At 41.8% G+C, this 26,617-nt stretch overlaps 1 protein-coding gene across 4 annotated transcripts in view; it reads right to left on the bottom strand.

The window, feature by feature from the left end:
• The window catches only part of LOC131458298 (protein turtle homolog B-like), a 93,049-nt gene that overhangs the window by 10,492 nt on the left and 55,940 nt on the right, over nucleotides 1-26,617 (bottom strand). For 2 of the 4 annotated variants that reach the window (XM_058627279.1, XM_058627282.1), the window contains exons 7-18: nucleotides 25,127-25,272; nucleotides 20,853-20,995; nucleotides 20,032-20,172; nucleotides 19,280-19,396; nucleotides 18,806-18,956; nucleotides 17,009-17,132; nucleotides 14,897-15,072; nucleotides 12,481-12,707; nucleotides 11,082-11,166; nucleotides 9,076-9,237; nucleotides 7,909-7,954; nucleotides 846-2,480 (exon numbers count right to left, since the gene is read on the bottom strand). In XM_058627279.1, coding sequence (XP_058483262.1) covers nucleotides 846-2,480; nucleotides 7,909-7,954; nucleotides 9,076-9,237; nucleotides 11,082-11,166; nucleotides 12,481-12,707; nucleotides 14,897-15,072; nucleotides 17,009-17,132; nucleotides 18,806-18,956; nucleotides 19,280-19,396; nucleotides 20,032-20,172; nucleotides 20,853-20,995; nucleotides 25,127-25,272 — 3,153 coding nt within the window. The remainder of the gene's footprint in view (nucleotides 1-845; nucleotides 2,481-7,908; nucleotides 7,955-9,075; nucleotides 9,238-11,081; nucleotides 11,167-12,480; nucleotides 12,708-14,896; nucleotides 15,073-17,008; nucleotides 17,133-18,805; nucleotides 18,957-19,279; nucleotides 19,397-20,031; nucleotides 20,173-20,852; nucleotides 20,996-25,126; nucleotides 25,273-26,617) is intronic. The other 2 variants (XM_058627281.1, XM_058627280.1) reach the window with 2 other exon arrangements.

Below are 26,617 nucleotides of genomic sequence, written 5' to 3'. Positions count from 1 at the left end.
GAGGAAAGGGAGAATTGGTCATGCAGTCAGGTTACTTAGGCCGAGGATGGGCCGCAGGGCCTGCCGAGATGAACTCTTCTTAAAGCATCCCTCTGCATGATAAAGGCATCTTCAAAGGCTTGGAGCTAGACATAACAATGGGTGTTTGTATTTTCTGGGGAATCAGTTGGATGAATATCATGGGATCCCTCCTGTTAGGTGAAAGCGAGGTAACACATGATACAGATGGCAAAACAAGGACCCTGTGGGGATATTTGCAGATTCACAGGCTTTTAGGGGCTTATGTCAAACAAATTACACGGAACTGAAAAAGGCATTTTTCATTTTTCTGCTTTACTGTAGCCCCAAAAGGTCTTAAATGACATCTGTGAAGCAAATGTATTTTCCTGTCAGCAAAAATGTGTTGCACAATTGATCATTTTAGGACTATTCACTTAGAAAAATTCTATGTTTTTTTAAAGAGACAGTTATGGAACAGTGCTTCACAGATGCAGTTGGTGGCACCTGTAACTTGATGTCTGACATGAAAAGCAGCACTGATCAAATTAAACTAAACTGAACTAAAGTCACAACTTCCACAACTTATCAGATGAATCATCACAACAAAATGAGTTTCCTTCAACACACAGTTTTCATTTTTCAAACTAAATTACAAACAAATGAAAAAAGGAATAAAGCATAAACTAAAATATCAAACTAAATTGCCACAGAAGTGATTAAAAGAACTGATGGATATAAAAGAGCACTCCAGGAACCAAAATGCAGGAGCAAATTCACATATCAAAGCATTATGGGTTGGGGCAGATGACTCAAATGGTCCCTAATTGCATGCCTAATTCACCTACCCTGAAGCTGACAAGTGGGGTGGAGAGGGCTCAGACGGAAGGATCCCCTCCTCAGTCCTCCTTTGAGATGGCATCTGCCCAAATATGTTGCTGCTTTCCATGGGGGGTGATGGGGACTGGGAAGCTGGGTAGCTGGTTGCAGAGGAGGCAAAGGCCATGTGGGAACGGTAGCTGGGACTTGCTCTCCTGCTACCCTGGCCTTGGGCAGGTGAGGAGGAAGGAGAGGATCTCCTGGAGAAGCTGGCTGTGGAAGGAGGGAGGAGGGTAATCTCAGACATCGCTGGAGGTATGGGAGGTTGGACAATGCTGGGACGTGGCCTGGGACGCACTACAATCTCTGGGGAGCCCTCATGAGAACTAAAGGGGCTTTGTGTAAGAGGTGAAAGTCGAGAGGGCTGAAGAACCACCTGATGCATGCCAGGATCCATCCTACGAGCCTGTCTGGGACTGAAACGAGGGGCGGTTTCAAACCATCGTGTGTCCAGGCTACTGAATGTGCTAGGGACAATATGGGCCATTGGGTCGGTGTAAGGCAAAACCGGCACACCCATACTGTGACTTGTGTGTCTTAGCTGCCCTAAATGTGCCTCTTGCATAGCTAAATGCTTGGCTGGGGAGCCACGAGGCTTGGCCTTGCTGGGAGATTTGCGTGAGTGGCTCTTTGGAGCCTCCAGTGGCAGGACAGTTGGGTAAGTAGGCATTGGAAGGGAGGAGGGCTGGAAAGCACTAAGGGGAAGAACATGAGGTGGAGGAGGGTAGGGGGAATCATGGCGTAGCTGCAAAGGGTGATGGGGGGGGAAAATGAATTGGGGTCCCTCCAGACTTGTGAAGGTGAAATCCACCCCTTGCCAAATTTCCGGTGAACGAGAGGAAGAGGCGAGTGTCAGAGGAAGTGGAAAACCAGAGACAGCATAGTGTGGGAAATCACCCTCCCCTATTTCTTCAGGAATCATAGGGTGACCAAAAGGACCTTCGGCAAGGTATGGAGGGGAGGACATAACAGAGCTGAGTGGGCTGGTATCAGGCATGTAAAACGGAGGCGGGGGATCATGATCACCCGGGTGGCCTAGGTAGCCATAGAAAGCCCTGTGGTGGAGAGAGCCTCGGATCTGCCCTGTGGCCTGGAGCCGACTGCTCTCCATGATGGTCATACCTTCAAAGGGCCTGTGGAAACGAGGGCTGTAGGCTGGAGGTTGCAGATATGATTCCTGACTGGAGATAGGGGAAATCTGGTGTGGCCGAAGGGGGGCCATAACTGGTGGCAGAGGCCTGGGATCGTCATTCTCTTCATCTGACTGCCGGAATTCAGGATAGAGGTCTGATTCCTCCACAAAGGGGAAGCCTTCAATTCGCCGTGACCTAACAGACATTTCTACATCAGCGGGATCAATGACAAAGCGTCCGTCTGGGCCTCGGCTAATGAGTTCAATGGGTGTCGTTGGTTCAGCCTCATGCTTCATGCCATACTTCTTGCTTGTTATTGCTCTTTTTGTCTTCTTGTACAAAGACAATTCTTCCCTCTTCCCTGGACTTGGGGGTGGTTTCTTCCCACGCTGGTCATGACTGTCCTCTGATGTTTCGGACAGGGATGCCTTGGAACGAATGCTCTCTGGGCTCACCTTTCCAGAAGAAGACCTGTTAAAACAACACACACACACAAACAGATGATTACGTTTTAAAAAAGAAAACAAAATCCAAAAATCCCAAACATAACATATCACCTCACCCAAGCACATAAGTATAGGCGTTGAAAACACCTGTTAATCATGACTCACAGATCAAAATAAGACGCCTCTTTTTCAAGTTCGATAAAATACTGTATATGAAAATATAACTGCTATGAATCGTAGTCTTAATAATAATAAACATGTCATTATGAATAGTAAATTACTAGGAGTAATGACCATTCTTCTATGTACAGTGCCTTGAGATAATGTATGTTATGATTTGGCGCTATACAAATAAAATAAAATAGAATCAAATTCAATTCAATTCAATTAGCAGTCTCTGTTTTCAGGACCTACTTTGTAACTCAACCTATTTACCTTTTTAATTATTCTGGGGGATGCAAATGTGAATCACTAATGCATTGAATTAATTCAAAATCACATAAAGATGTAAGAAAACAAGACATTGTAGTTTGTTAGCACCAACACACCGTTGCCTCAGGGCTCTTTGACACAACAATTACGGGAAGTTTGCAGTCAATGATTATTCAACATATTTATGTCATTTTCATTTGCCTTGTCTTCATATTTCCCCATATTTAATGACAACATTTATATCATGATATATCATTTATTAAGAGATGAACTGCAAGATTGTGCATGTGACAGACAATTAATAAACACAACACCAGCTGTCACCCAACTGAAACACTAAAAATGAAAAAAAATGCTCATGTGTTTATTTTTAAACACCCTATTTAATTTTTTCAAAATTATTTCAGGATATATTCTAATCAAGTATCTGTGTAAAGATACTTTAAAGAAACACCAAGTTACATAGTGATGAAGCCTTTGTTGCTCTGGGTCAATATGCCTGGATGGTAACAATGTAGGTTTATCTGGGAAACAAGATTAAAGCTGATAAACCATGTCCATTTCGGGGTGAAAAGGTAACTGTCTATAGCAGTAATGTACAGGACTGGGGGGATTTATTAGATTTGAACAACTGCCTGCAGCATTAGGGTTGATCACATCCAATATAACTGCTCAAAAACATTTACAACAGTGAGAGTATTTCTAGCCATTACTTCAAGTGATGGCACCTGTTGTACCAATAATGTGAAACGATGTGGTTAGGGAAACTGACTTTTTCCTGGGCAGCTTTAGTGAAGAGTAATGAATATTGTGTCCATCCTTCTTGTCCGTCCTCATTATTGTCAAATAACTTTGCAATTATACAGTGACAGACGTAACATTGTTGTTAAAATGACGACAACAAGTTGACATATGAAAGAAAAGAATCCAAGACTTGCATTGAAGCCACAGTCACTTTATTTTGTGGTAAAGTGAAACATACATGACAACTCTCAGCAGAATGAGCACAGTGATGACTGTTTACAGAGTCCTCTGCTGTTTCAGCTACTTTTAGAAGCTACAACGACTGCTCAAGCCTTGTGCAAAAGTCTAAAACAATACTTTGTTTTCAACATTTAATGGCTTTTATGTGAAAAGATCATGTTATTGGTAAAATAATATAAGAATATAAGAATAATGGCCAAAAGGACAGAACACAGACAAATCTACTGCTGCTTCACACATTACGTAAATGCAGCAAATACGTAAATGTCTATTGAATAAAGATTTAATAATCATTAATGATTAATATGATTATTAATATGGTTCTTACATTTACTCTATCATTATACAATAAGATAATATCCTGAATGTTGCCGATGAGCTACTGTGTGGTTGTGACAAGCTACAATTGCAGAATAACGATTAAAAACACTTGTGACTTATCATATAAACAGAGTGAAGAACAAGTGAGAGCATCGGGTGTACGGGGGAAAGGGCAGCTGGTGAAGTCGATGATCTCGGGAGTGTTTCAGGTCAAGTGGACGGGGGAATAGTGAGGACACAGTCACAAACAGCTCAGTTCACAAAAATAGTCACAAAGCATAAGCTGTGCAGAAAAGGACAAGATAAGGGTGTTCTTATATACTTTGTTGGTTAGCATTTTGCTCTCACATCACTGTGTTTGACAGTATATGCCAGTTTGCTTACTATTTATAGACTAGACACCAAACACCTTTATACTTGCCAATATATAGATATATATATATATTTTTTTTTATTCAAAAGCAGCAGTGTAATAGGGAGATGTGAGGTTAAGTGTTTCCCTGTTTCAACTATGTGTGCTGAGCTCACTTCTAACTATTTAACACTGACATAAGTGCATTTCCCAGCATGTTATAATAATAATATATAGAGTTAATGCAAACTGTAAACTGTAACACGTGACAGTATTTCCATTGAATAAACATCTCAAAAATATTTTCACTGGTCTGCAAATGTGTCTCAATTCTAAGAAACAGTCTTAGCTAGTATATGCCTCACATGTTGTTCTGCAGCGTCTAACTTGCCTTGTAATCACTGACATTTTAAACAATAATTCATCATTGCCATACAGTGAAGTCTCAATAATCCATGTGATGTTGACTAATCAGATGTTAGTGTCCAATATTGTAACTATTTAAAGCAGAGGTCTCTGCTTTATGTTTGTTTTTGATACGTAGAATAGAATCATTTTGTATCACAAATGTTGTTATTGCTGAATCATGATGGTTTGGGCGATATTAGCTTTGAATTATACCAACATATGCTGACTGAACAGTTGGTTTTTGCCCACACAGTTGGACTCTTTTTTTTCCACTTCCTTACCAGACTTGAAGCTTGTGTGACCCCCCCCCCCAGGTGATTTGAGTTGGACCCCTGATTTAAAGGAAATATTCAGCCTTTTGTAATCGCACATTCTCTTACTAAGCGTGGACGATACAATATAATTTGCTTCACTTTAAGAGAAGAAGCATTGGTCCACAGAAGCTAAAAAGCTCATTATGAATGCGTTATATCTGGTTTGTAAGCTCTCATCTTATGATGAAGAAAGTTATTCTTGAAAGTTTTCATGTATGAAAAACACATTGTTGTTGTTGTTGTTGTTGCCTGGTGGGGACATTTGTCCCAGAGCATGCAGACAGGATATGAGACTGAGGGGCAGGGGTGGAACCCAAGTGTGTGTGTGGGGGGGGGGGGGGGGGGGATATTTACAGTGTGCAAGAACAAGGGCAATGGGGGTTGGCACACTCACTGAGGACTGGAGGGTTGCAGCCTGTACCTGCTTGCATCCAGCCCCTCCCAGTAGGGCCCAATGCTGGGAATGAAGCTAAGTGGACTCCTGTAAAAGTGCGAAGAATAATGGAGGTGAACAAGACGTCTGTCAAAGAAAGGTTGTTTAGAAAAGCAAACAGAAAATGGGGGGGGGTGGGGGGGGAATAGCTTGATATTGTTATAACCTGGGTTGGAAGACAGAGGGTGTAATGACTCGGAGAGGATCTGAGACAAAGAGAAGGGACAAGGAGCAAGGACAAGAAATACCAGCATGGGTGTGATCACTGCGTCTTACATTTATCAGGTTCTATGGCCACAATCCTACTCAAACAAAATAACACGTGTTGGTTGTTCTGAAAAGTCTTTCAGCGACAGTAAGACGATCATTTTCTTTCTCCGGAGCAGAGCCGTCGTCGCGGCGAGCATTCGGACCATAATGATGGATACGTTTAGAGTTAAGGCTCTCGGCTCCACGCGACTACACACCGGCATGATTAATGGCGTCAGTTCCCAACCGTGCTCCTCCCGCTATGACACGTACAAATGTCTGCTGTGAAAAATGTCCAGTAAGGGACCTGAAATGTCCTCTGTGATGGCAACTAGATCGATGTCAGGGTCACACGAGGACAGACGAATGAGAAGTAATGGGATGGAACCGTTGTCGTCCGCAGGTTTGAATAGAGTTAAATAAAAATGTTATTGTCCAGCCGGAGCAGGAAATGTTTCTTCACCATCTTGTGTGATAAGAACAATTAAATATGAAAGAAAATAACAAAGAAACAAAGTCAGTGTTGCACACAGTATACACTGATTAAATTGAATGGAGTTAGATTATCACAGTTATCGCATTGAGGGAAAAAAATCACTTTTATGGCACTTTTCTGGTCCTGATAACCACCCAAAGTACTTTATACTACAGTTTTGCCATTCACCCATTCATACCCGTTCTCATACACACATCCATAAAGCATAAATCTACTGTATATGCAGCACTTTCTCTATCACACATCCATTATATTCATTCACAAGCTACCAGCAGAAATGTAAGGTCTGTGTCTTGCTTTAAGACGAATTGGCGTGCAGGCGAGTTGAGCTAAGGAAAAAAAAATTACCTCCTCAACCTGCAGAAATGTCGATAAATGTGAAAATGACAAGTTTACACGCACTCCTTTTCTTTTGAATTACACAAGGAGACAGATAAACTGTGGGTTTTCGAGAATAGAACTCCTCACACACCCGGGATGTGTCGGGTGAACTTCTCACCTCTTCAATAAAGGTTTCGTTGAACAGATGTGGAACCTTTTTTCCTCCAGCCCCCGGGAGGCTGATGTTCTCACACAACAACAAAATGAACAGGGGGATGTGAAGTCACTTTATGACCTGACCGTGCATCCCTGTGAGAGGACACGGAAAGTGCCGACAAGACACAGGACGGAGACTTTCCTCCGCACAATGAAATATATCACTGAACTGTAATCTATTTCATAAAGGTGCTTCTCCACACTCACCCTTTTGAGTGAGAGGATGTTTTTATTCACTATCCAACAGCCTCACAGCCAAGTTTTCTCACAGAGTTACTTATAGAGCGATATCTGAAGCAGAATATAGAGCTTTTTAACAAAGATTGTAACCACTTTTACTGCTTTAAAAGAATCTGCTTCAATCCCTGGGAGCTCCACCTGGAGTCCACGATGGACAGTGCGCTGAACTACAACTTTGATGAGGTGATACTGGACTTTCTGTTTGTTTGGTTTCATATTTCCACATTTCTCTGATGGATTAACTGACATCTGTCATTATGTCAAATGAACCTCTCCTCTTTGACGTGTTCATTATTAATGCCTCATTGATTTAGTTGGAGACATCATCAGTGAATCCTTATTTATCATCACACTGTGCTCCCATGGTCATTCAAGCAGGGAGAGGAGGAATGAGCTGAGAGCTTTGAATCTAAACGATGAGACTGACGTTTATCCATTCATCTGCTTTCTTTTAGGGTGAAATATAATAATATTCCTCATTTGCTTTGCTCTGACAAATACATCTCTATTTGAATGAGAGGAAAATGTGATGTGTGAGGGTCTGTGAGCTGACCACTGAGTTGAATAAATCCTTCCTGTTTACTACGTTTATACCTGTTGTCGAGCACTGTGCTGTGTGCTGCTCTGGGTACAGACAGAGTAACTGTAAATCATGGTATGTCATAGAGTGCAGTGAGGGTTACTTACGGAGTTTCCACGCTTTTTCTGCAATGGGTTATTGAGAGAGGCGGGTCTGGAAGACAAGAAAGGTAGTAGAAGGCATTTAAGGCCTATATTCTTTTAATACCGCACAAAGGGTAGATTTACAGGGAGTGTACATAATAAACAATAAGGGTTCAATAGAAGGTTGGCAGGAGCCAATCCCAGCTTTCACAGACCATCACAGGACCAACAACCATTCACTCTGGTTGTTTTCAGCTCCATGTAAATGATCATTTGCTGTAGTGTTTTGACTAAATTGTTCATTTTTGTGTTATTGTAAAAGGTAGCATTAGTAGGAGAGAGAAGCCATTTTATGTATCACATTTCTTGTCTCCTTTTTTTTGAATCCATGGTAAATTGCTGTGGGAATAATACACAACTCCTTATATGGACATCCTGGGTGTGCGTGTGTGTGTTCATAGGTCACATATTCAGGCTTTAAAAAATGTTTTTGTTGTTGAGTCAAAGTTATGATTCACTTTATATCGCATTTTTAGTTGTGATATAAAGTAGCAATAATTGTGCAGAGGTCACAAAATTAGACTGTTTTTCTTTTCTTTTTGTTCATAAAAACGAGTCAAGTGAACTTTGAACTGTGACGTATTTCCAAATTTGACAAATTCAATCCAATTTTAAACATTTTGAGCTCAGGTGTGTTTATATATGTAGTGAAAATTAAATACATTTTTCATCAGATTGTCTAGGATGTGCTGAAAAAAGGGATATAAGAAACTCTATATTGCACATTCTTATAGCCTCTGTATAAACTGTACGTTTTAATATAGTAATGGAAAAAGTTCTATGGGTTAATTTAGGTATAGATAGATACGTTTTTGGTCACTTATCTTTGTTTTTTCTATACTGGAGGTAAGATTAGGTTCATTTAAGAAGTTTAGTTTGTAATTTTGGCATTGCTCGTCTCCAAAGTCAATAAAAACTGCTACTCATTGTTGACTTCTGGCTTTCTTTGAGAGGGGAGTTGGGAGTCACAATGGTGCCTGCAAGGCAACGTGGAAATGGGCCCAAAACAGTTTTAGATTATCCTAGAAATTTCACTTAATACGCAGATAAAGACAATAATGAATGCAACTGTAAAACCTTTCCGTATATGTCTGTGATTATTTAAAAATATGTTCCGACTCTCCCCCTCACCTCTTTTCCTCTTGAGCTTTCGCCGGCGCTGTTTGTTCACGAAGCAGGCGGCCATGGTACTGAACAGCACCGCCGCCGCTAAAAAACAGATGGTGGCCACGATGCCCGCCACCACGGGCCGCGCCAGTCCACGCTCCTCCACCAACTCTGGCGGGAAGAAGTCTGCGAGGGAAGGAGGAAAGAGTCAGACAGTAGAAAAACAAATGCTAAAGTTCAGTTTGCTCTCTCAATGTCTGATATTACTTTCTTCTAGACTAATGCTAAAATCAATATTTATTTGCTGGCACTGTGAGTCTGGGGTGATATTTACTCTCAGTTTTTTTTTAATTTACATTGACCAGGAACCTGGTTTTTCTGATTTTCTTTCCTTTTTATCATTTCCTCAATTGTAAAGTAACAATGTTTGACCCCAGTGCAGGACAACAACTCATGAGAGAGTTAAAAAACAAAGACACAAACATCACAAGGGGAACACAAGACATAAACAGTGTGACAGTGTGGCAGTGTGACAGGGAGTGACAGGAAGGTGCGGAATATAAAGTGAAGTGAGAGAACAAGGAACATCCGAATATCAACAAACTACAACACCAAAAAATAGTAGTAAGATGAAAACAAACAAACAAAAGCCAGAGAAATCAATCAAAGGTCAAGGTTCTGGGTCAAGACTAATCCTATCATTCATATTTTTCTGTAAGTGGATTTTTCCAGATTCAAATATGCCACAGCTGACCTTTACTAATGCGAGTGTCACTGGAATAGAGATTTCTGCAGGGTGCAGTCTGTGTGCCATGATGACTAAGCAGAATGTAGAAACTTTGTTTTCCCCCCCACAAAGAAACAAGGACAACTCTGTCCTACTATGGAAAAACAACGGCAAAAAGGGCAAATAATATTTGACACATTTACTCCAAACAATTACTCTGCTACATGTGCACAATACAGAAATGTAGGAAGCTAAACACTGACAAACTTCCTTCCTGACTTCAATGGAACACACCATGATAAGTAAAAAACGAGCATGCACACAAACTTTACAGACTACTTGCTCCACTTCTGGTTCCAACTATCCAATGAAAATAGAATGCTCTTTCATTGGATAGTTGGAGCTACTTCAGTATTAGTGGCATGACACAGCAAAAAAACGCCACTATTGTCACTCCGACAATATTGGATACAAAGGTATAACAAATGATCAGCCAAAAAACAAAAGCTTTATCATGTTTGAAAGGAAAGAGTGAATCCACATTGTTTCTTTAGCACAGCATTCAATGATAAGCTCTAAATGAAAAGCAGTCAAACTCATAGCAATCAACTGAAGAGAGCGAGGGAGAGAGAGAGTAGGAGCCTTCTGAGTAACATAATGGCACATGTCTCCATCTTTACCACTGGGGGGCAGCAGAGGCCTGATCAAGCCTCTATAAACGCTTCCAAAAACAGCTCGTGTGTACCCAGTGACCTCTGCAGTGGGAGCAGAATCTTATTTTAAAGGGGTTTCATTTCAGATTCAAAAGAGTCTTTCAGTGTCACGAGCAAAAAGGGGGTGAAGACTTTAATGACTTCTTCTGTTCTTTTAATTTCTTATTTAACACAAAGCCGCCTAGTGCAGTGAACATGTGGGAGACAGGCAAAATGATGATTTCATACTTTTCAGGATGCTACAAAAGAGAGTGTGTGTGTGTGTGTGTGCACGTGCGCGCGCGCGTGTGTGTGTGTGTGTGTAAAAGCAAACTTTAATTGTGCTGAGTGGGAAAAAAATGTTAAGTCTAAGACGCTGAGTGTGCAATACGTTGTGCACCTCCCACTCTACATATTATTGTTAAGACAGCCAGAGGTTATGGAGCCTGAAGTTGTTGGGTTGAATCCCAAAACACTTGAGTTTTAAAAGCTCCTCTGTATTCAAAGCGAAGAGCAGGGTGTCGATTAGTATTATCACAGCCTCTGGTGCGTTTTTACATTCATTAATACCGAGATAGTTTTGACTTTATACATAATATATAATAACTTACCTGTGCTGGACACTCCCACTACGTTACTGGGCTCGCTGATCATGTCATCCATGACGGCCATGACACGGAACTCGTACCACGCTTCCTGTGAGCAGAAGAGCAGAGATAAAGCGTTAAAAAAAAACGTCTGGTGTCAGAACCATTCGATCAGGCTGCAGGATTCCCCCGAAGATCCACCCGCTAAGCCTCCAAGGATTTGGCAAGAAACAGTGCAGCTCAGTCTGACACTTACCATTCAGTCTTACAAGCACAATTTATGGAATTTGAAAGGCTTAACAGCTCAAAAATGACAAACGGACGGCACAATGGAATCAGGATTATCTTTGGAATTCATGACAGAAAAACCTGGGAGTTGAGAAGACAAGGTCACCGAGGAGATCCTAAAGGTTATTGGTATTTATAAGTCATGGACTGAGCTCAGTGTTTCAGCAAAGACTGCGAGAGTGTAATATTGAGAAGTGTGTCACGGCACACATCACACCAGAAGCCCACGTTCACTCGCACACAGTCACATACGGTGACAGCTAAACAGACAGCGCCTCCTGGTGAAGTGACCTCAACAGATGCAGTGAGAAAATGTGCAGCAGAAAAGTTACACAAGCGCGTGTGCGTGTGTGTGTGTGTGTGTGTGTGTGTGTGTGTGTGTGAAGTGTAGTGTGTGGAAGAGTGAGTGGGTGTTTGCAGTGCAGTGGCAGGAGAGGGAGAGAGAGCGAGAGATAAAAGCATCTGCATGGAGCTGGAAGTGGTGGTTAGATGAAAGAGTGAAGTCCCGACATGTCACGGCAGGAGAATTAAGACACGAAGACAGACATGGACACGGAAACAGACACATGAAATTGAAGCAGGACAAGGATTGTCCCATAAACTGCACGTCATATTTCTAACTAAGTCATATTTAATGTCATATTTGAGCTGAGGGCTCAGCACATGTGACTTGCGTGCCTTCAGAGGTGGAAGCAAAGAGAGTTTCATCTCTGTAGCTAAAGCAGTGAGATGGTCAGACAGTGATTAGAGTCACTTTGTGAGGACCTACACTGTTACTATGACAACCAAGGAGGGGTGGCAGCACATTATTCATTATACATATGCATAATCTGATCTGGGTAATTTAGATCATGAACAGAGAAGAGTCTACTTTGTGCGCACAGTGTCGGAGCACCTTTAAATGTAAAAGTTTCCTTTTTTTGCCCACCGTTGTTGATAGTTAAAGGCAGTATTCAGTGCTTGGATTTCTGGCACAGAATTCTTTTGGATTTAAATTATGGATTTGAATTTTTTTTTTTGCCTGAATAAAGCTCTTCACATTTTCAATATTTCATAAAATCTCTCTGTTTAAAATTCAGTGTTTTGTGTTGGTTGGACACACACGAAAGACTATAGTCTGTGTCCCATCCTGTACCTGGATGAGGTCTCGGGCCAGCAGCTCTGTCTCCCCGGCAGGAATGCTGTCGTCCAGGACCTCCCATCTCTCCCCCAGGCGGAACTCCATGACATAATGCTGGATAGGTGCTGTGTGATTGGCAGGCGGGATCCAGGTGAGCAGGACTCCCTGCTGCGTGCGATTGGCTGTGAGGCACCGTGGTGGGGTAAGCAGCACCAATGGTTCAGGGGTACTTATAGGAAATACTGAAAAAGCATGTTAAGGTTAAGAAGAGGTGTTGACTGACATTATTTAGTGAGTAGCTGCACCTGCATGGGGGGGGGGGGGCTGGAAATGATTCAGCCCCTCATTACACTGACAACATGACACCAGCGAGTATTTCTAAACTAGGTCACGAGTATAAATGTGATTAAGCTTGATCGCAAACGCATCTCTTGACATATGTAAAACTCCCATTTAACCACTTCTTCTCTGCATCCTTGTGCTCACAGTTCTGGTTCATAAGCTCCTACATCTTCCTGGTTTATCTGGAGGCTGGTTTCATGAAGACCAGCCTCCCTCGAGCAGAAGGTTGCAGTCGATCAGCACAAAAACCAGCCTTGAAAAGTACTTCTTTGAAAATGTGTTTTCATTCATCCTGAGGCCTTTGGACCTTATTTTCTTTTTTCCTTTTTTACTACGCACCAAAAAACACCAATGCAAATTCCTTGAATGTTAACCAATTCTCCTCATTTTCTATCCACATATCACTCTCCACGCATGAGTAACATTTCCTTTGAAAAGAAACCTCAGCCAGAGAGAAGGTGTCAAGTGATTTGACTTGCAGATGGTGGAACACTCAGTTGTAAAATAGTTTTTTTATTTTGTATTTTAATAAAACAGGGAGCCTCTGTGCTGAATGTGTCATCCTCTACTTTCTGCTGTGGCTGACACACAAGGTGAGTACAGCTTGCCTTGAATAGTTATCCAAATTCTCAGCGCATCACTTATCTTCAAGTGATATTCTGTGACAGCTTCATTTGCACTTCATAAATGCAGCTTCCCCCCCCGCCTGCTGTAAGGAATGATGTAATGCTTAATGATTCACCTATAGGCCATTTAAAGCGTTTACAGCAGAGCTCTTACATCAGGGTTTCTGGTAATCACTAGTAAAGGTAGTCGGCGTCTCGGGCTTATCTGTGGTCGTAATGTGACGCCCGTGACTGAATGAATGAGCTGTAGCTGCAGCAGTTAAACAAGTGGACTGTTAATTTCATGGACAGTGTCACTGGTTCATTAACTGTTGTCGCTGGTTAATGGGGCAGCCCCGCACGGCTAAGAGGAAAGGAATTTGGGCATGTGACCAGAGGGCAGCGGGTTCAAATCCCAGGGCAGAAGGGCTGGGGTGTTCCTAAGCAAACCCTCAGGTTTGACTTCCAAAGAAAACCCTTCTCCTGAACTTGGAACTTTATGAACACATATTGGTACATGTCTGTTTTCATGCCGCATTTTTTTCAACCTTAAATACATAAATGTGTGAAGACACTGGCCTGTGTTAATAATTGATTTCGTGAAATGTCTTTAGATTTTATTTAGATCATGGGCTTCAAACTTAAAAAGACCTGGGGGCCAGTGAACTTCTAGGCTGGTCAAAAGTCCAACTGAAAGTGTTTGCTTTTATATACAGTTCACACCAAAAACAACTCATTTATGATGTAAAATGCATCTGTAAACAACAAAAACAGACAGAAATCAAAATAGAATCAAAATAACATGTGGACAATATTAATTAAAACACTAGACAAGCTTTTAAATGATTAAATATGATTAAGATGAATGTATTATTGTTGTTCCAGCTTGGTCAGTTTGGGCCAGTTTTCTTGGGCCACATGTTTGAGACCCCCTGATTTAGATGAAGCATCTTTAATTACGCCCAGAAAGTGTTCACTAACAGTGAACAAGAACATTTAATAACTCGCTGTCTCCTCCGTGAGAACACCCTGTTTCTGCTGTAATTTTCTGACGAGGCCTTTGCAAACATTAAGTATTGAGAACGTCTGCACAGTGCTCTGTGTTCCTCTCTCCTGGAGATGCAGCTGCATAATTTAGTCTGATGTTATTTGGAGTTTCCAGAGGGGCACAAGACTCCATTTTTCGGTAAAATTACTCCTCTATTACTTTCACACAATTCTTATCTGGAATGTGGAAGTGGATCTTTAATGATTTGTTGAAAGTATTGATATGAATAATGTATGATGCAAAATAAGAATAATAAGAATTTAGCACAGTTTATCAGGGTGATGCCACTTTAGTAGGGATAAGAATGAGTCTCATACTGCACTGTATGTTATCTTTAGTTATTCCAAATAACAGACTTTCTTGTCCCTCTTGTTTTCAACGGCTGTTAATAGTGGATCTCTCTGTGCAGGTTCAGGCAGCAGTTTCTTGTACTCACCTAGTGTGTTCACAGTGACAACCTCGCTGAACGGGCCTGTGCCAAGTTTGTTTTGGGCCAGGACACTGAACTGGTACGTCGTCTCCGGCTCCAAACCCGGTACGAGCATCCAGTCATGGCCTCCAGGCACAGGTATGGACAACCAGTCGTGTGGACCTAACTGTTCCCTCTTCAGCCTGCACAGGATTCAGGAGGAGCGGGCACACACACACACACACACACACAGGAAATCAAAATCAATTCCGGTAAAAACGGCCTTAATGTTAGTGCACGTGTTACATAACGTTTACAGCGGTTCTTATTACATCACTGATCTGACATTAGATGATGTGATGTAATTTCTCCCATCAATTTTCACACATTCTCTTGATGGTGATAGGCACATGCTGCGCTCAGCTTGCAGTTTGCTGGTGGCATACATTCATCTACTGCGCCTGACAACCAGATGAAGCAAAAAATCAAAAAAAAATCTACACATGTAAAAGCTGCAAATAGCCTATAATGAATGCACGGAATAACGTCATGGCTTTATATCAAATGAGTGTAAGCTGGGATGTCAGAAACATGGGTGTACCTGCATCATGCCACACAATTAAAGAAGTGATTGTTCAAGATTGTTTAAAGGTGATCTATGGAAATATGTACAGCAGGGTTCTCCTATAGCCACCTATATTTGAACAAATCCACTACAGAACCTTGTTTTTCCCTTCTGCTCTGGTCAAGATGTTTTTGGGAGGGCTACTGAGGCTTTTCAGGTCCTGCATCATGTGGTATTTGGTTAGTAGCCACCCGCTGCTTTTCCATACATAATACAGTACATTTAGCCTTAAAGGTACAGTAGGTAGGATATTTGTGTCCTTATTGATCAATATTTCCATTAGACCCTTTGGACATAATGTCAAACTGTATGAGGACATGAGTCCGAACCTCACACCTTCAGTACTGTTAGAGTGTAAGATCACATTTCGGATGTTTTGCCAGGTTGCATCACGTAGGACGATACGATCAGCCGTTTGTGGTAAAATGGTCTCGACAGGGTCAAGCATGTTAGTGTCTGAGTGACTGTGTCATCTAAAATTATTATTCATTACTGTGAGCACTACTACTGTTCCGCAGTGACACTTCTTAATTAAGTACAAAGAGGGCATGACAACAAGTATGATGTCCTCTTTTCTTTATATATATATTTAACTTTTTTACATGAGAATGGACACTATTTTTTCCGTGAACATAATGAAGTGATGAGTAGGCTGAAATGTGTTGAAAACTCAGCTGTAGTCTCCACTGTACACAGTCCTCTGGTGGGAGCCAGTTAAGCTGTAATGTGACAAAGTGGTTATCGAGCCATCCTTTGTCGATTGAGTGCGAGTGAACTACACTCAAGGAGATGAGACAATATTCTTTCAACGAGAGGAAATATTGCACCTAACCTCTGTTCTAAAGAACCCACTAATAAACACACTTTTACACAATCTGAAACGTGTGTTTATTGGCAGCCGCTATTGTGATAAAATGGAATGCGTTTATGCGTGATAATGAGATTACTATAAGAGCTGAGTCTTCAGGTGATTCTAAATTGAACACGCCTGGACTAGAAACGCATAAGTTGGCAGCAATTTAAAGACAGCAACTATTTATTGCGCATTTAGTTGTATGGCATGGCAGCGTCCCATCAGCCTGTGTATACATACAAATCTACCAAAATACATTGGAGTAATTTTAGTGTGTTGAAAATTAATCTTTGTCAGTAAGGAAATACATTTTAAAATTCATTTAAAATTGAGTCAGCAGCAGCAAAGCAGCAGCAGCAGCAGCAGCAGCAGCAGTAGCAGCAGCAGCAGCAGCAGCAGCAGCAGGACAGAGCTTTGGGTGATGTTCAGTTTAGTTGCAGCTCTGTTTCTAAACATTCCTCCAGAAATGTGTGCAAGATAAAGAGATGAAAAGTCACTCACACTGGCCCGCCGTGTGGTTCCATCCCTGTGTTTGCACAACTGCTCTGAACACATCCGTGGAAATGACATTTCTCTTTACAAATCCACAGAGGAAGTGTTGGATGAAAGGACAAAAAAAAAAAAAAAGAAGCAGGAAGCAAAGCATGCTGGGATGACTCACACATGGCCATACCAGACTGAGAATGTCTGTTGGAAGCCTCCATCATAGCCTGCCTCCCAGGACACATTGGCCCAGGTGGAGGACGCCACCACATGGACATGGGCGGGGGCGTGGGGGCTTGTGCCTGCAGGGAGGAAAAGATGTAGTTAAAAGGGCACATTAGTCACTATATGGCCCTGCTGTGAAACAGTACATTCATTTTCCTTGTCAACAAAATTTACTGTAATGTTTTTGGTTTTTTTCCAGCAGCCAACAACCCCTTGGTTTACTGGAAAGAAAAAAAAGTAAGCATAGAGACTTTATCTGCAGAAAGTAATTTTGAAAACGAGAATTAATGCCCGGTGGTTGTGTGAAAAACAATTTCAGTCTTCACAATTATTTCCCAGACTTATATAACATGATATAGCTTGTTGACTTACATGTGATTTAATGTTCAAAAGGCCAAAAACACATTTTGACTTTTCAAAAATCTAAACTGGGGATGGGACGATAGCACTTTTTGTGATACCGATATCAAAAAACTGAGTATCTACCGATACAGATATTAGTCCGATACAGTCATTTTCAAAGACACAATTCTCAAATATTGTTCTCCCAAAAAGTAGAAATAAACAGCCCAAACATGACTCAGCTAAAATGCTTTTGCTGATTTTAATTCATATTTTTGCAGTCTGTGCATAATGAAGCATGCCATATATAGGATTTTTGGACTGTATCGGTTTCTACATTTTTATCTGTCCGATATCCGGTCCAGTGATTTGGACCAGTATCGGACCAATACCAATACTGACCGATTTCATCCCTTGAATCCCTGAGTTGAAGAGAACATAATTCTTTGAGGGTGTTTTTATATAAATATGAAATAAGAATAAATACTGACAGCAGTGCAGAATAGAACAGACCGGAGCATTTAGAACACGGTTTATGTCAGTTTTCTATCACCATTACGCCTTTGAATGGATTTTGACATGAGAATGAGCAAAAAAGTTGTATTTTACAGCTTCAAACAAACAGAGAACTTGGTTTTCTAAGAACTTTAGAGGCTGATTTACTGGCTTGTTCGTAGAAGTAAGAGGGATAAGGAGCTGTAATGGAACAGGACAGAGTCTTTAACACTCAGTCTACACCGTCCCTGTAATTTAATTGAGAAGGTGTTGAGCATTTAATTTCCTGCTGGCCCCCTCGTTCCAAAACAACATCTGACCTTCGTTGTCCTCTTGTGTCTTGAAGAAGTGTGTCCGGTGTTTCATACATGACCCTTTGTTACCTTTGCACGTGCGGCCTCCGTGCGTCACCGTGTCATATCGTCACGGCTCGCCGAGCATAATTTACACGCACTCACACAACACTTGTGTACTTCTCTTTGTCATTCAGCTCTTTATTTATTTATCACCTCTGTTGTGGTGGAGTTTGTGTTTTTGGGCCGTGAAGAAGAAGTTGTACAGATTCAGGATTTAAAAAAAAAAAAATATGTTAACCCTGCAAGAGAGAGAGAGTGTATTCTTTTGTTTACCTTACCTGAATTTGCACCTTTATCTTGCACCTGTGCGTTGCTATTCTCTGTGCTCTTCGTAACTGTTTAAGTGTTCTGTGTATGACTGCTCTATGAGCCCTTGAAATGCTCCCTGGGGACAAAGGTTTTTGAACTGAAAGGAACTAAAAATGATTCGTACCCAAGAGGGATGTTAATACCAGATCGGCACAGACTTGGCACAAGCAGTTTAGAGGGGTGGAGCTTAGTCTATGGTATACTGTATGTACAGTATGTGCGTGTGCGTGCATGTAAATGTCGGGTACCTATGACTTGGACGTGCGTGCTGGCAGTGATGCTCGTGGCAACGTTGGTGGCGACACACTCCCACTCCCCGTGGTCCTCCTTTGTGAGTGACTTGAACTGTAAGCTGCCACGGGGCAGAACATTGTGCTTGCTTTTGCTGGGCTTCCCGACCTGCGGAATAGCACAGTATTTGCACACGCGACAATAAAATCAACGACTGCGAAGTAAAAGGCTCAGTCAGTCTCGTCGAATGATGAATGATACGTTTCATCATCGTTACTGAGAACAATAACTCGTCGCATCGTCGTCAAAAGCAAGCAAACAAATGAGAGAATCTAATACGTTTTACAGACATCGTTAAAATGTAATTTACAATGACACAAACAAGTTTGAGAAATTATCATTTGAGCACACAGTACAGGTACAGATATAGAAACTAAGCCTCTCAACAGGAGCACTGAACATAAAACAACTGACGGATGAGTGTGTCTTACCTTCCGCCACGTGATGTTGGGAAAAGGGTCTCCCTCCGCCGCACAGGGGATCACTAGTTCTCTCCCAACCTCCTGCCTGTACTCCCCTCCAGGAACCACTGAGAATTTGGGAGGGTCCTGCCCAGAGGAAAACAGCCAAAACAGGGTCAGAGTTGGTGACGAATTGCACCAGAGACCGTGTGCTGTGGACGGTGCCAAGTACAGGTCTGAAACACATCCAATGCCCCTCTTCCCAGGTGCATATTCTGTGATTTACTTGTTGCCACCATAGACTTTACATAAAAGATGGACATACTCTCTCCCAGTTGCAAGACAAAAGATTCACAATTTGACTGGTACCACGTCAGTTTTTGAAACTAGAATTGACTGGACGGAGCGAGCTGTCAATCCATATTCCTCTAAATGGGAAAATAACTTACAAAACTGACATGACGTTCTATTGAAGAAGACCTGAAGCGAGTGACTGAGAGCATTGGTGGCTCACTGCTACTTCTTTCCGACTTCCTAAGCTTCCCTTTTAAAACCATAAACTACTTCCATTTCTTTTTCGCAATCATTTTTATCCACAAGAACTACAAAGGCTCAGGCTTATGTGTGTGTGTGTCTGCATTGAATGGGAGAACGTGATCCCAGGACACACGTCCAGGGATGCATTCTAATGCCGGATGTGAACGGTCACACTTTGTGATCCGATCTCTCAGGGGCCAGGGCAGACGTGAACCAGGTCATGCACAGAGACGATGCAGACGTACCTTTAGCACCAGGGGAGCAGGAGGGGACCATCCCATGGAACCCAGGGCATTGTAAGGCATGCAGGAGTAGGTGCCGAGAGAGTCTTCTGTCACCTCTGTCACGCGGATGCTTCCATCGTCCGTTTGGCTCCAACCAGGGTACTTTAGAAGTAGATTGCAGAGTATGTGAGGAGATGTAATTCTGGCAAATTGTTAATAAGTTAAGTAACTCATATTTTTAAGTTCATGAAAACATTGAAACCCAAACAAAAAGGCCACACTAAAATGGTTTTTACTTAAACATTGGCTTTTCTGGTTTCCTCCATATGTTATGTGTTGTGTTTTGTTTTTATTACTTTGATTCTATAATTAAGTACTTTATTTATTTTAGTTTTACTTGCTGAAATTGACTTATCTTTGTACTTGATTTTAACCCTTGAACCTCAAGTGTATTGCAGACGATGTACGATGTAATTACGATTATGTAATTATGCATCGGAAAAATTCAAAGCCAACATGTGGTTATTGGGGTAATTTCACTCGCGCTGTTTGCCTGACATTGAGACAAAAACTCAAACAAATGTTATTTTAAATATGTTTTATACTGTTCATATTTCATATTTCTTAATATACTAATTTAACATGCATTTAATTGTAAATAACTGCCAGATATTGAGAGTTATCGTGGAACTTACATTTTCTGGCCCTTTTGTGGTTAAAATGAGCAAGAAAGGCTAAGATGTTAAAGGTATACTTTAAATGTTTTGTCTTTTCTTATAATGTGAAGCACTTTGTGATTTTGCATCTGTTAAATGTGCAGTACAAATACACATTTGACTCACCTTATCTATCCGGAGAGGGAGGCCATCTTTCTTCCACTTCACCAGAGTTACCACGGGGTTGGCATCTACAGGACAGCGGATGAAGCCAGGCAAACCGATGGCCACATAGATGACGGATGGCATGTTTACCACACGGGCAGGATCTGGTGGAAAACACACAGAGAAACGTGAACGGTAAATAACGGGGTGTTTTCTTTCGCAGCAGGGGGAAGTCCAGTGCTTTGAGCTTATAACAGCTGTTTAGTAAAGTCTGGGAATCCACACAGTTTATGGGAAGTGGACTCATCATAAAATGATAAATGGATTTATGTGCCGCACAGCTGGTCTCAGAGCAGCATTCATTCGTGTGTGTGTGTGTGTGTGCTTGTAGAAGAACAGCACATCCCAGCACATTAGGCTTATTTTTCAGCTGAAACTAAATGGGAAGCGGAGTGAACGTGACAACACACCTGGGAAAGCAAACAAGATTTAAACAAGGATCCGGTGTCTCTACAAGCAGCTCGCATGACTCTGTGATAAACTCTCTTTAATGTCATACTGTTCACTCCATTTAGTGATAATCACACGTATAAGAGGAGTGGTGAAATAAAACGTAGTAAAAAAGTTACATGTACTTATTTATATTATAAGGAACCTTAAACCTATTTGAATTCACTTCCTGCAAGTAATGAAATAAGGTGTATGACTGAGACACACGGGCTGCAGCTAATATTTGGTGTTTACATAATCCACCGGTGGAGTAGAAGCAGAAGTGCACGTCTCGATATTGAAGATTAATAATAATTGGTGCGGGCGGCAGGTGGATCATTATTACATGCACATGGTTTCAGGTGACATCAGAGGCGACCTGTGAATACAAAAGATATTATTAACTAAAGGTGCATCTTCAACTTCAGCTTCAACTCACATTATGGACATTTTGGACTCTTGTACCGCAATGAATCCACACTAATGAAACACCTACACAACATTGTTTCCAAAGGTTAAAGGAATATGAGACTTAAGTGACTTTTTGAGTTTTGATTTTCACATCTGTCGGTAAAATAAAGAGCTATTAAATCTTATGCAGATAAAACTTTGGACATGTTGTTATAGAGTTGGTGGCTTTTTGGATTAGACCAGGGGTCTGCAACCAGTGGCTCTAGAGCCATGTGTTGTTCAAGTGCTCCTTGAACAGGCTGGCTGCCTACGTCCCTACAAAAAGGTCAAGTGCTGCCAATCACAGCTGCTGCTGTTTCCTACTCCATGCAGCTCCAATTAAGTTTTCTGAATGCAGTGGACAACTAATGCTATGTTAAAAGACAGATATCCAACACCTATGTACAATGGAAACACCAGATGACACCACTTGGATGCTTTTTTTCTCTTTCCACATACCAAATATTGTCTTATTTATTTCAAAGTGGGTTGCTTTTAATTTCCTTACAAAAAAATTCCCAAAACACTATTCTTTAGATATGTCTCCATGTATGACCTTGTCATAAATATTATGTCTGTCGATGTTTCTCACATTCAAACCACATGAACTACTCTCATTTATAAACAGTATTACATTACCGCACACCTGAACTTTGTCCCCTCAAAATAAGGCTAATCACATCCACTCTTTGTTTGGATTGTCTTTGCGTCACATTACTGTCCATCCTCTTAAATTTTCCCTTAAGTCTTAAATAATTGGAATTTGATACGGCCAAGCTGCACCCTCTGGGCAAACATGGCACATGAGAGAAAGTCTATCCATCCATCCACCTGAGAATAAAGAATTCAGCTGAGAGGAGGAAAAAGCAGAGGCTAAAACTTCTCCTTGTTTAATCTTAGAATTTAATAGGAGGGGTGAGAACAGCATGGAGCCTAAATGAGGTCAAGGAGGAGAGCTTCAAAGCAGACACTGAATGATTAAGGGGGGAAAAAAGGGCATGAGAGTGAGAGGAGCAGCGGAGCACGATATCAGTGGAGCAAGAGAGGAAGGATGAGCGAGGCTGAGCATTAGTGTGGGAAAGAGGACAGGTGAGAGAGAGATCGAGAGCGAGAGAGAGAGAGGTGACTGGATGACGTAAGGCTGAGAGGTGCTGGTGGAAGAGAGAGAGATAGAGAGTGAGGTGGTGCGAGTGTGAATGCGGTGACTTGAGCAGAAGGCAATCATTTCACAATACAAAGGAGAAATGAGAGAGTGAGACACTGAATTTGTGATTGGAAAAAAAAAAAAGAGACAGAGGGAGGGAGAGGGAGAGATATCGATTGACCCGGCTGTTGCTGAAACAACTTAAAACTACATCTGCTGTCCTAACCGCCGGTGATGCCGGCGCTCTGCCACAAAGAGCCCAGAGGAGCAGTGCCACTCGCACCACAGACGGGAGTATCCGCCAAGTTTCTAAATATAGTCCTCAGACAAAGCTATCGCTCACAACGCGGCGGTCCCCCCCCCCCCTGCAAAATGCTTCTGGGGGAACTTATTCAATGGGTGAGGATTTGAGGGAGAAATATAGGGAAGGGACGCAGAGAGAGGAATAAAAGTGTGGGAGAGAGAGATTTAAAACAGGATGAGAGGGCATGAAACAGTGGATGTCGAGAGGGAGGGAAGAGGGGACGAAGCGAGAGTACGAGGGGAAGGATAAAGCAGAGACAGCGAGAGCCCTCTGCAGACTGACAGAGAAAAGTCCCCGCTCTTACAGCGATGATGTAATCCTCTCTCTCTCTCACGTCTCCCTCCCCCTCACCACTGGTATGGCCTGCCTCTGCTTGTCAAAGACTTACTCACTCACACACACACACACACACACACACACATGCACGCACAAGCTAATATGCAGCCGCTGAAGGAGGAGGCAGGAGACCGAGGGAATGCAAAATGTCTGTTGCCTTGACTACTGCCAGTGGCCGGTTACCGGCTGACAAGGCAGGAATCTCAGAGCTGGTCGTGCAGCTCCTGCCCGTCTGTGACAGATTCATCAAGCCTCGTGTTTCCACAGCTGGGAGAGACTGATGGGGAGAGCGAGCGAGAGAGTTGTTTCGTGAGAGGGGAGGATACGAGGAGAGCAAAGATTAAAGGGAGGAAAAGACTAGATATAAGTGTGTGTGAGTGACACTGTATGTGTATACTATATATACTATACATATAATGTATATTATTTCTCATACTTGTTTTAAAGCCCTTTAAGCCCCAAATGCATGTACAACTTTCACACTTGAATTCTCAATCTTATTCGCAATCTTATCTGCAGACACAAGCTTATCTGTCCCAGAGTTTTCATTATACATACATAATTTGCTATATACATGTACTATAATATCAATAAAAGCTCCTAACATGTTCATGTGTAATACATGACGTCAACGCAACCAAGGTTGGACCACTTTTTTTGCAGGCAGCGTCGCTGTTCACGTCCATAGACCATAGATAATATAGGCGGCAGTATATACCTGGTAATATGTCAGGCAACCCGTCTCTTTCATAAAAAGTGAAGATGGTGGATTGATGTGTGCCAGGATGCCAGAAGCAGTCGGGGGCTGACTAACTGCAGAGCATTTGACTCAATCATCTGAGATCTCGGGGAGGACGGCAGAGGCGGATCACTGCCATAAAACACACTCAAAGTGAGCGTACAGTGGAACACAGTCGAAGTGATGGGAACACACTGACGACGGACTCTGTTTGTAGAGTAATCACTTCATATCCGGGACTAGCGTTAATCACGACGCTGAGGTCCAGTGATCGTCACATTTTTACACATTTGACATCAATAAAACTTTTATTTTATATGATAAACTAACTACGGGACATGATCATTGTAAGTTAAGTTTTCCTTGAAGTTTAACCCTAACTAAAATATCTTGTTTATTTTACATACTTTTATCGTGATGTGTAAGTGTTCTGTGTGAGTAAGTGTTGAATGAGGAAAAGAAAAAGAAAATATGAGAATATATATCAGATATATTCATTCTGTCTGGTTCTTTTCCTCTTAATTATCTCTTTTAATCTTTACTCAACATGGAGCGTTGAGCAAATTGATGTCACATGATGTTTGGTTGGTCTTTAAATCCTCATCCTCATGTTAGAATAAAAGTTGTTCATATTTTGATGGTATCATGTGGTTATATATATACATATATACTATATATATATATACACATCACCATCACAGCATGAGCTCCTGTAGATTCTGTTCTGTGTTCGATATTCTGTATCAAACACGTTTCCAACGGCGATCACAGTTGTTCAGCTGTTGTTGTTTTAGATATGTGTGTACAACAAGAAAGAAAGACGGCACACTCACATTGCACTGACAGGTAGGCAGAGGCAGTCGGTGGTTGGCCCAGGCTGTTGCTCGGAGCACAGGTGTATTTCCCAGCATCCTCTGGCTTGATTTGGGCGATGATCAGGGAACCGTCGATGAGAATACTGACTCTGCGCTTTAGGTCACTGTGAAAATGAAAACAAGTGAAACGTTAGTGTTGTCGTCGAGTTCTGTGAAGTTCCTGCAGTCTTTCCAAAATAAAGTTCACACATAACATGTAACAAGCCGTTTATAGTTTGGAAACTTCCTAATTCAGCACATTTTTTATTGTCATCTCCTGGATTAATAATGAACGATGTCCTGTAAACTGTCACTGCTGATGACAGATATTAAGCCAGTTTCTTGCTCTTTCTTTTTTGCTCACATCCCAATGGACGGGTAGCACCGACTCTCCCATAAATGATGTTCCACGCAGAGCTCGATTCATGGTTCAGAGCAGAGCGCTCGGTTGCAGAGTCTGCAGACTTGAAAGGCAGCTGAAACTCACGGGCACGTGTATACCCCCCTGCTTATTAGTTACGGTCGTGTAGCAGCGCGGCACAAATCATGTGTGTCGTTGGTCGATTTAGTGATACCAGTACAAATCACGTCTTTGCCAGGTGCAGGGATTACAGACTTGGTGGCCCATGCAGCGTGTGGGGCTGTGTGCTGGCACAGTAGGAGAGGCTCATGTTTGGTTTAAGTGCCATGCTCATTTTTAGTAGAATTAGAGAACAATCCTGTAAGAACTTTTTCAGTTTATCAGCTGTATGCATATTTGTGAGACATTTTCTAGGCTTTGATAAGGTATAAATTTATTTAATTTTAAATCAATTGAGGCTTGATGACTTCCAGGTTGTTATAAACGACCTCAGCTCAGTGTGACTCTTGAACTTGCAGAGCCTGGTTCTGGCAGTTTGAGTCAGCCTCAGTCATTAAGATACACACTTCCATCCCACTCGCCAAATTCACAGAGAACAAGGACTGAGGTTCAGGTGCAGATGGGAATGAAAGAGGATCCACTGAGCCGTCAACATGTTTTTGGTGCTTTTTCACTCTTATTTTTACTGGTTCTAAATGACTATGCTTACTAAAATACTGTACACAACTGAACATTTTTGAACTGCTGATTTTATGCTACAGTGAATTATCCTTTAACTCCACTGTATTTTAACAGCAAACACAAACCACTCTCAGACATGAACTCTGGATCTGGGAATATGACGACTGCTGGCAGGAGAAGACCAGAGTAACTTTGGGTTATCTCACGCACACTCGCGCACGCACGCACGCACGCACGCACGCACCACCTCCAGACAATTACAGGGATTTGCCTGGACCTAAATACATTCTGATGTCTGAAGGCTGTTATATGCTGTATATTTATTTTACAGCTGACGATATAGAGGGCTACATTTCAGAAAACAATGTCAAACTTCGGATTTGAAGATCTGATACTTCAGCTCAAAATGTTGTATCCTCCTTGTGTGT

The sequence above is a fragment of the Solea solea genome, chromosome 4 (genome assembly GCF_958295425.1).
Source record: "Solea solea chromosome 4, fSolSol10.1, whole genome shotgun sequence".
Lineage (NCBI taxonomy): Eukaryota > Metazoa > Chordata > Actinopteri > Pleuronectiformes > Soleidae > Solea > Solea solea.
The sequence above is the reverse complement of the archived record's forward strand: the minus strand, read 5'-3'. Positions and strand labels throughout refer to the sequence as shown.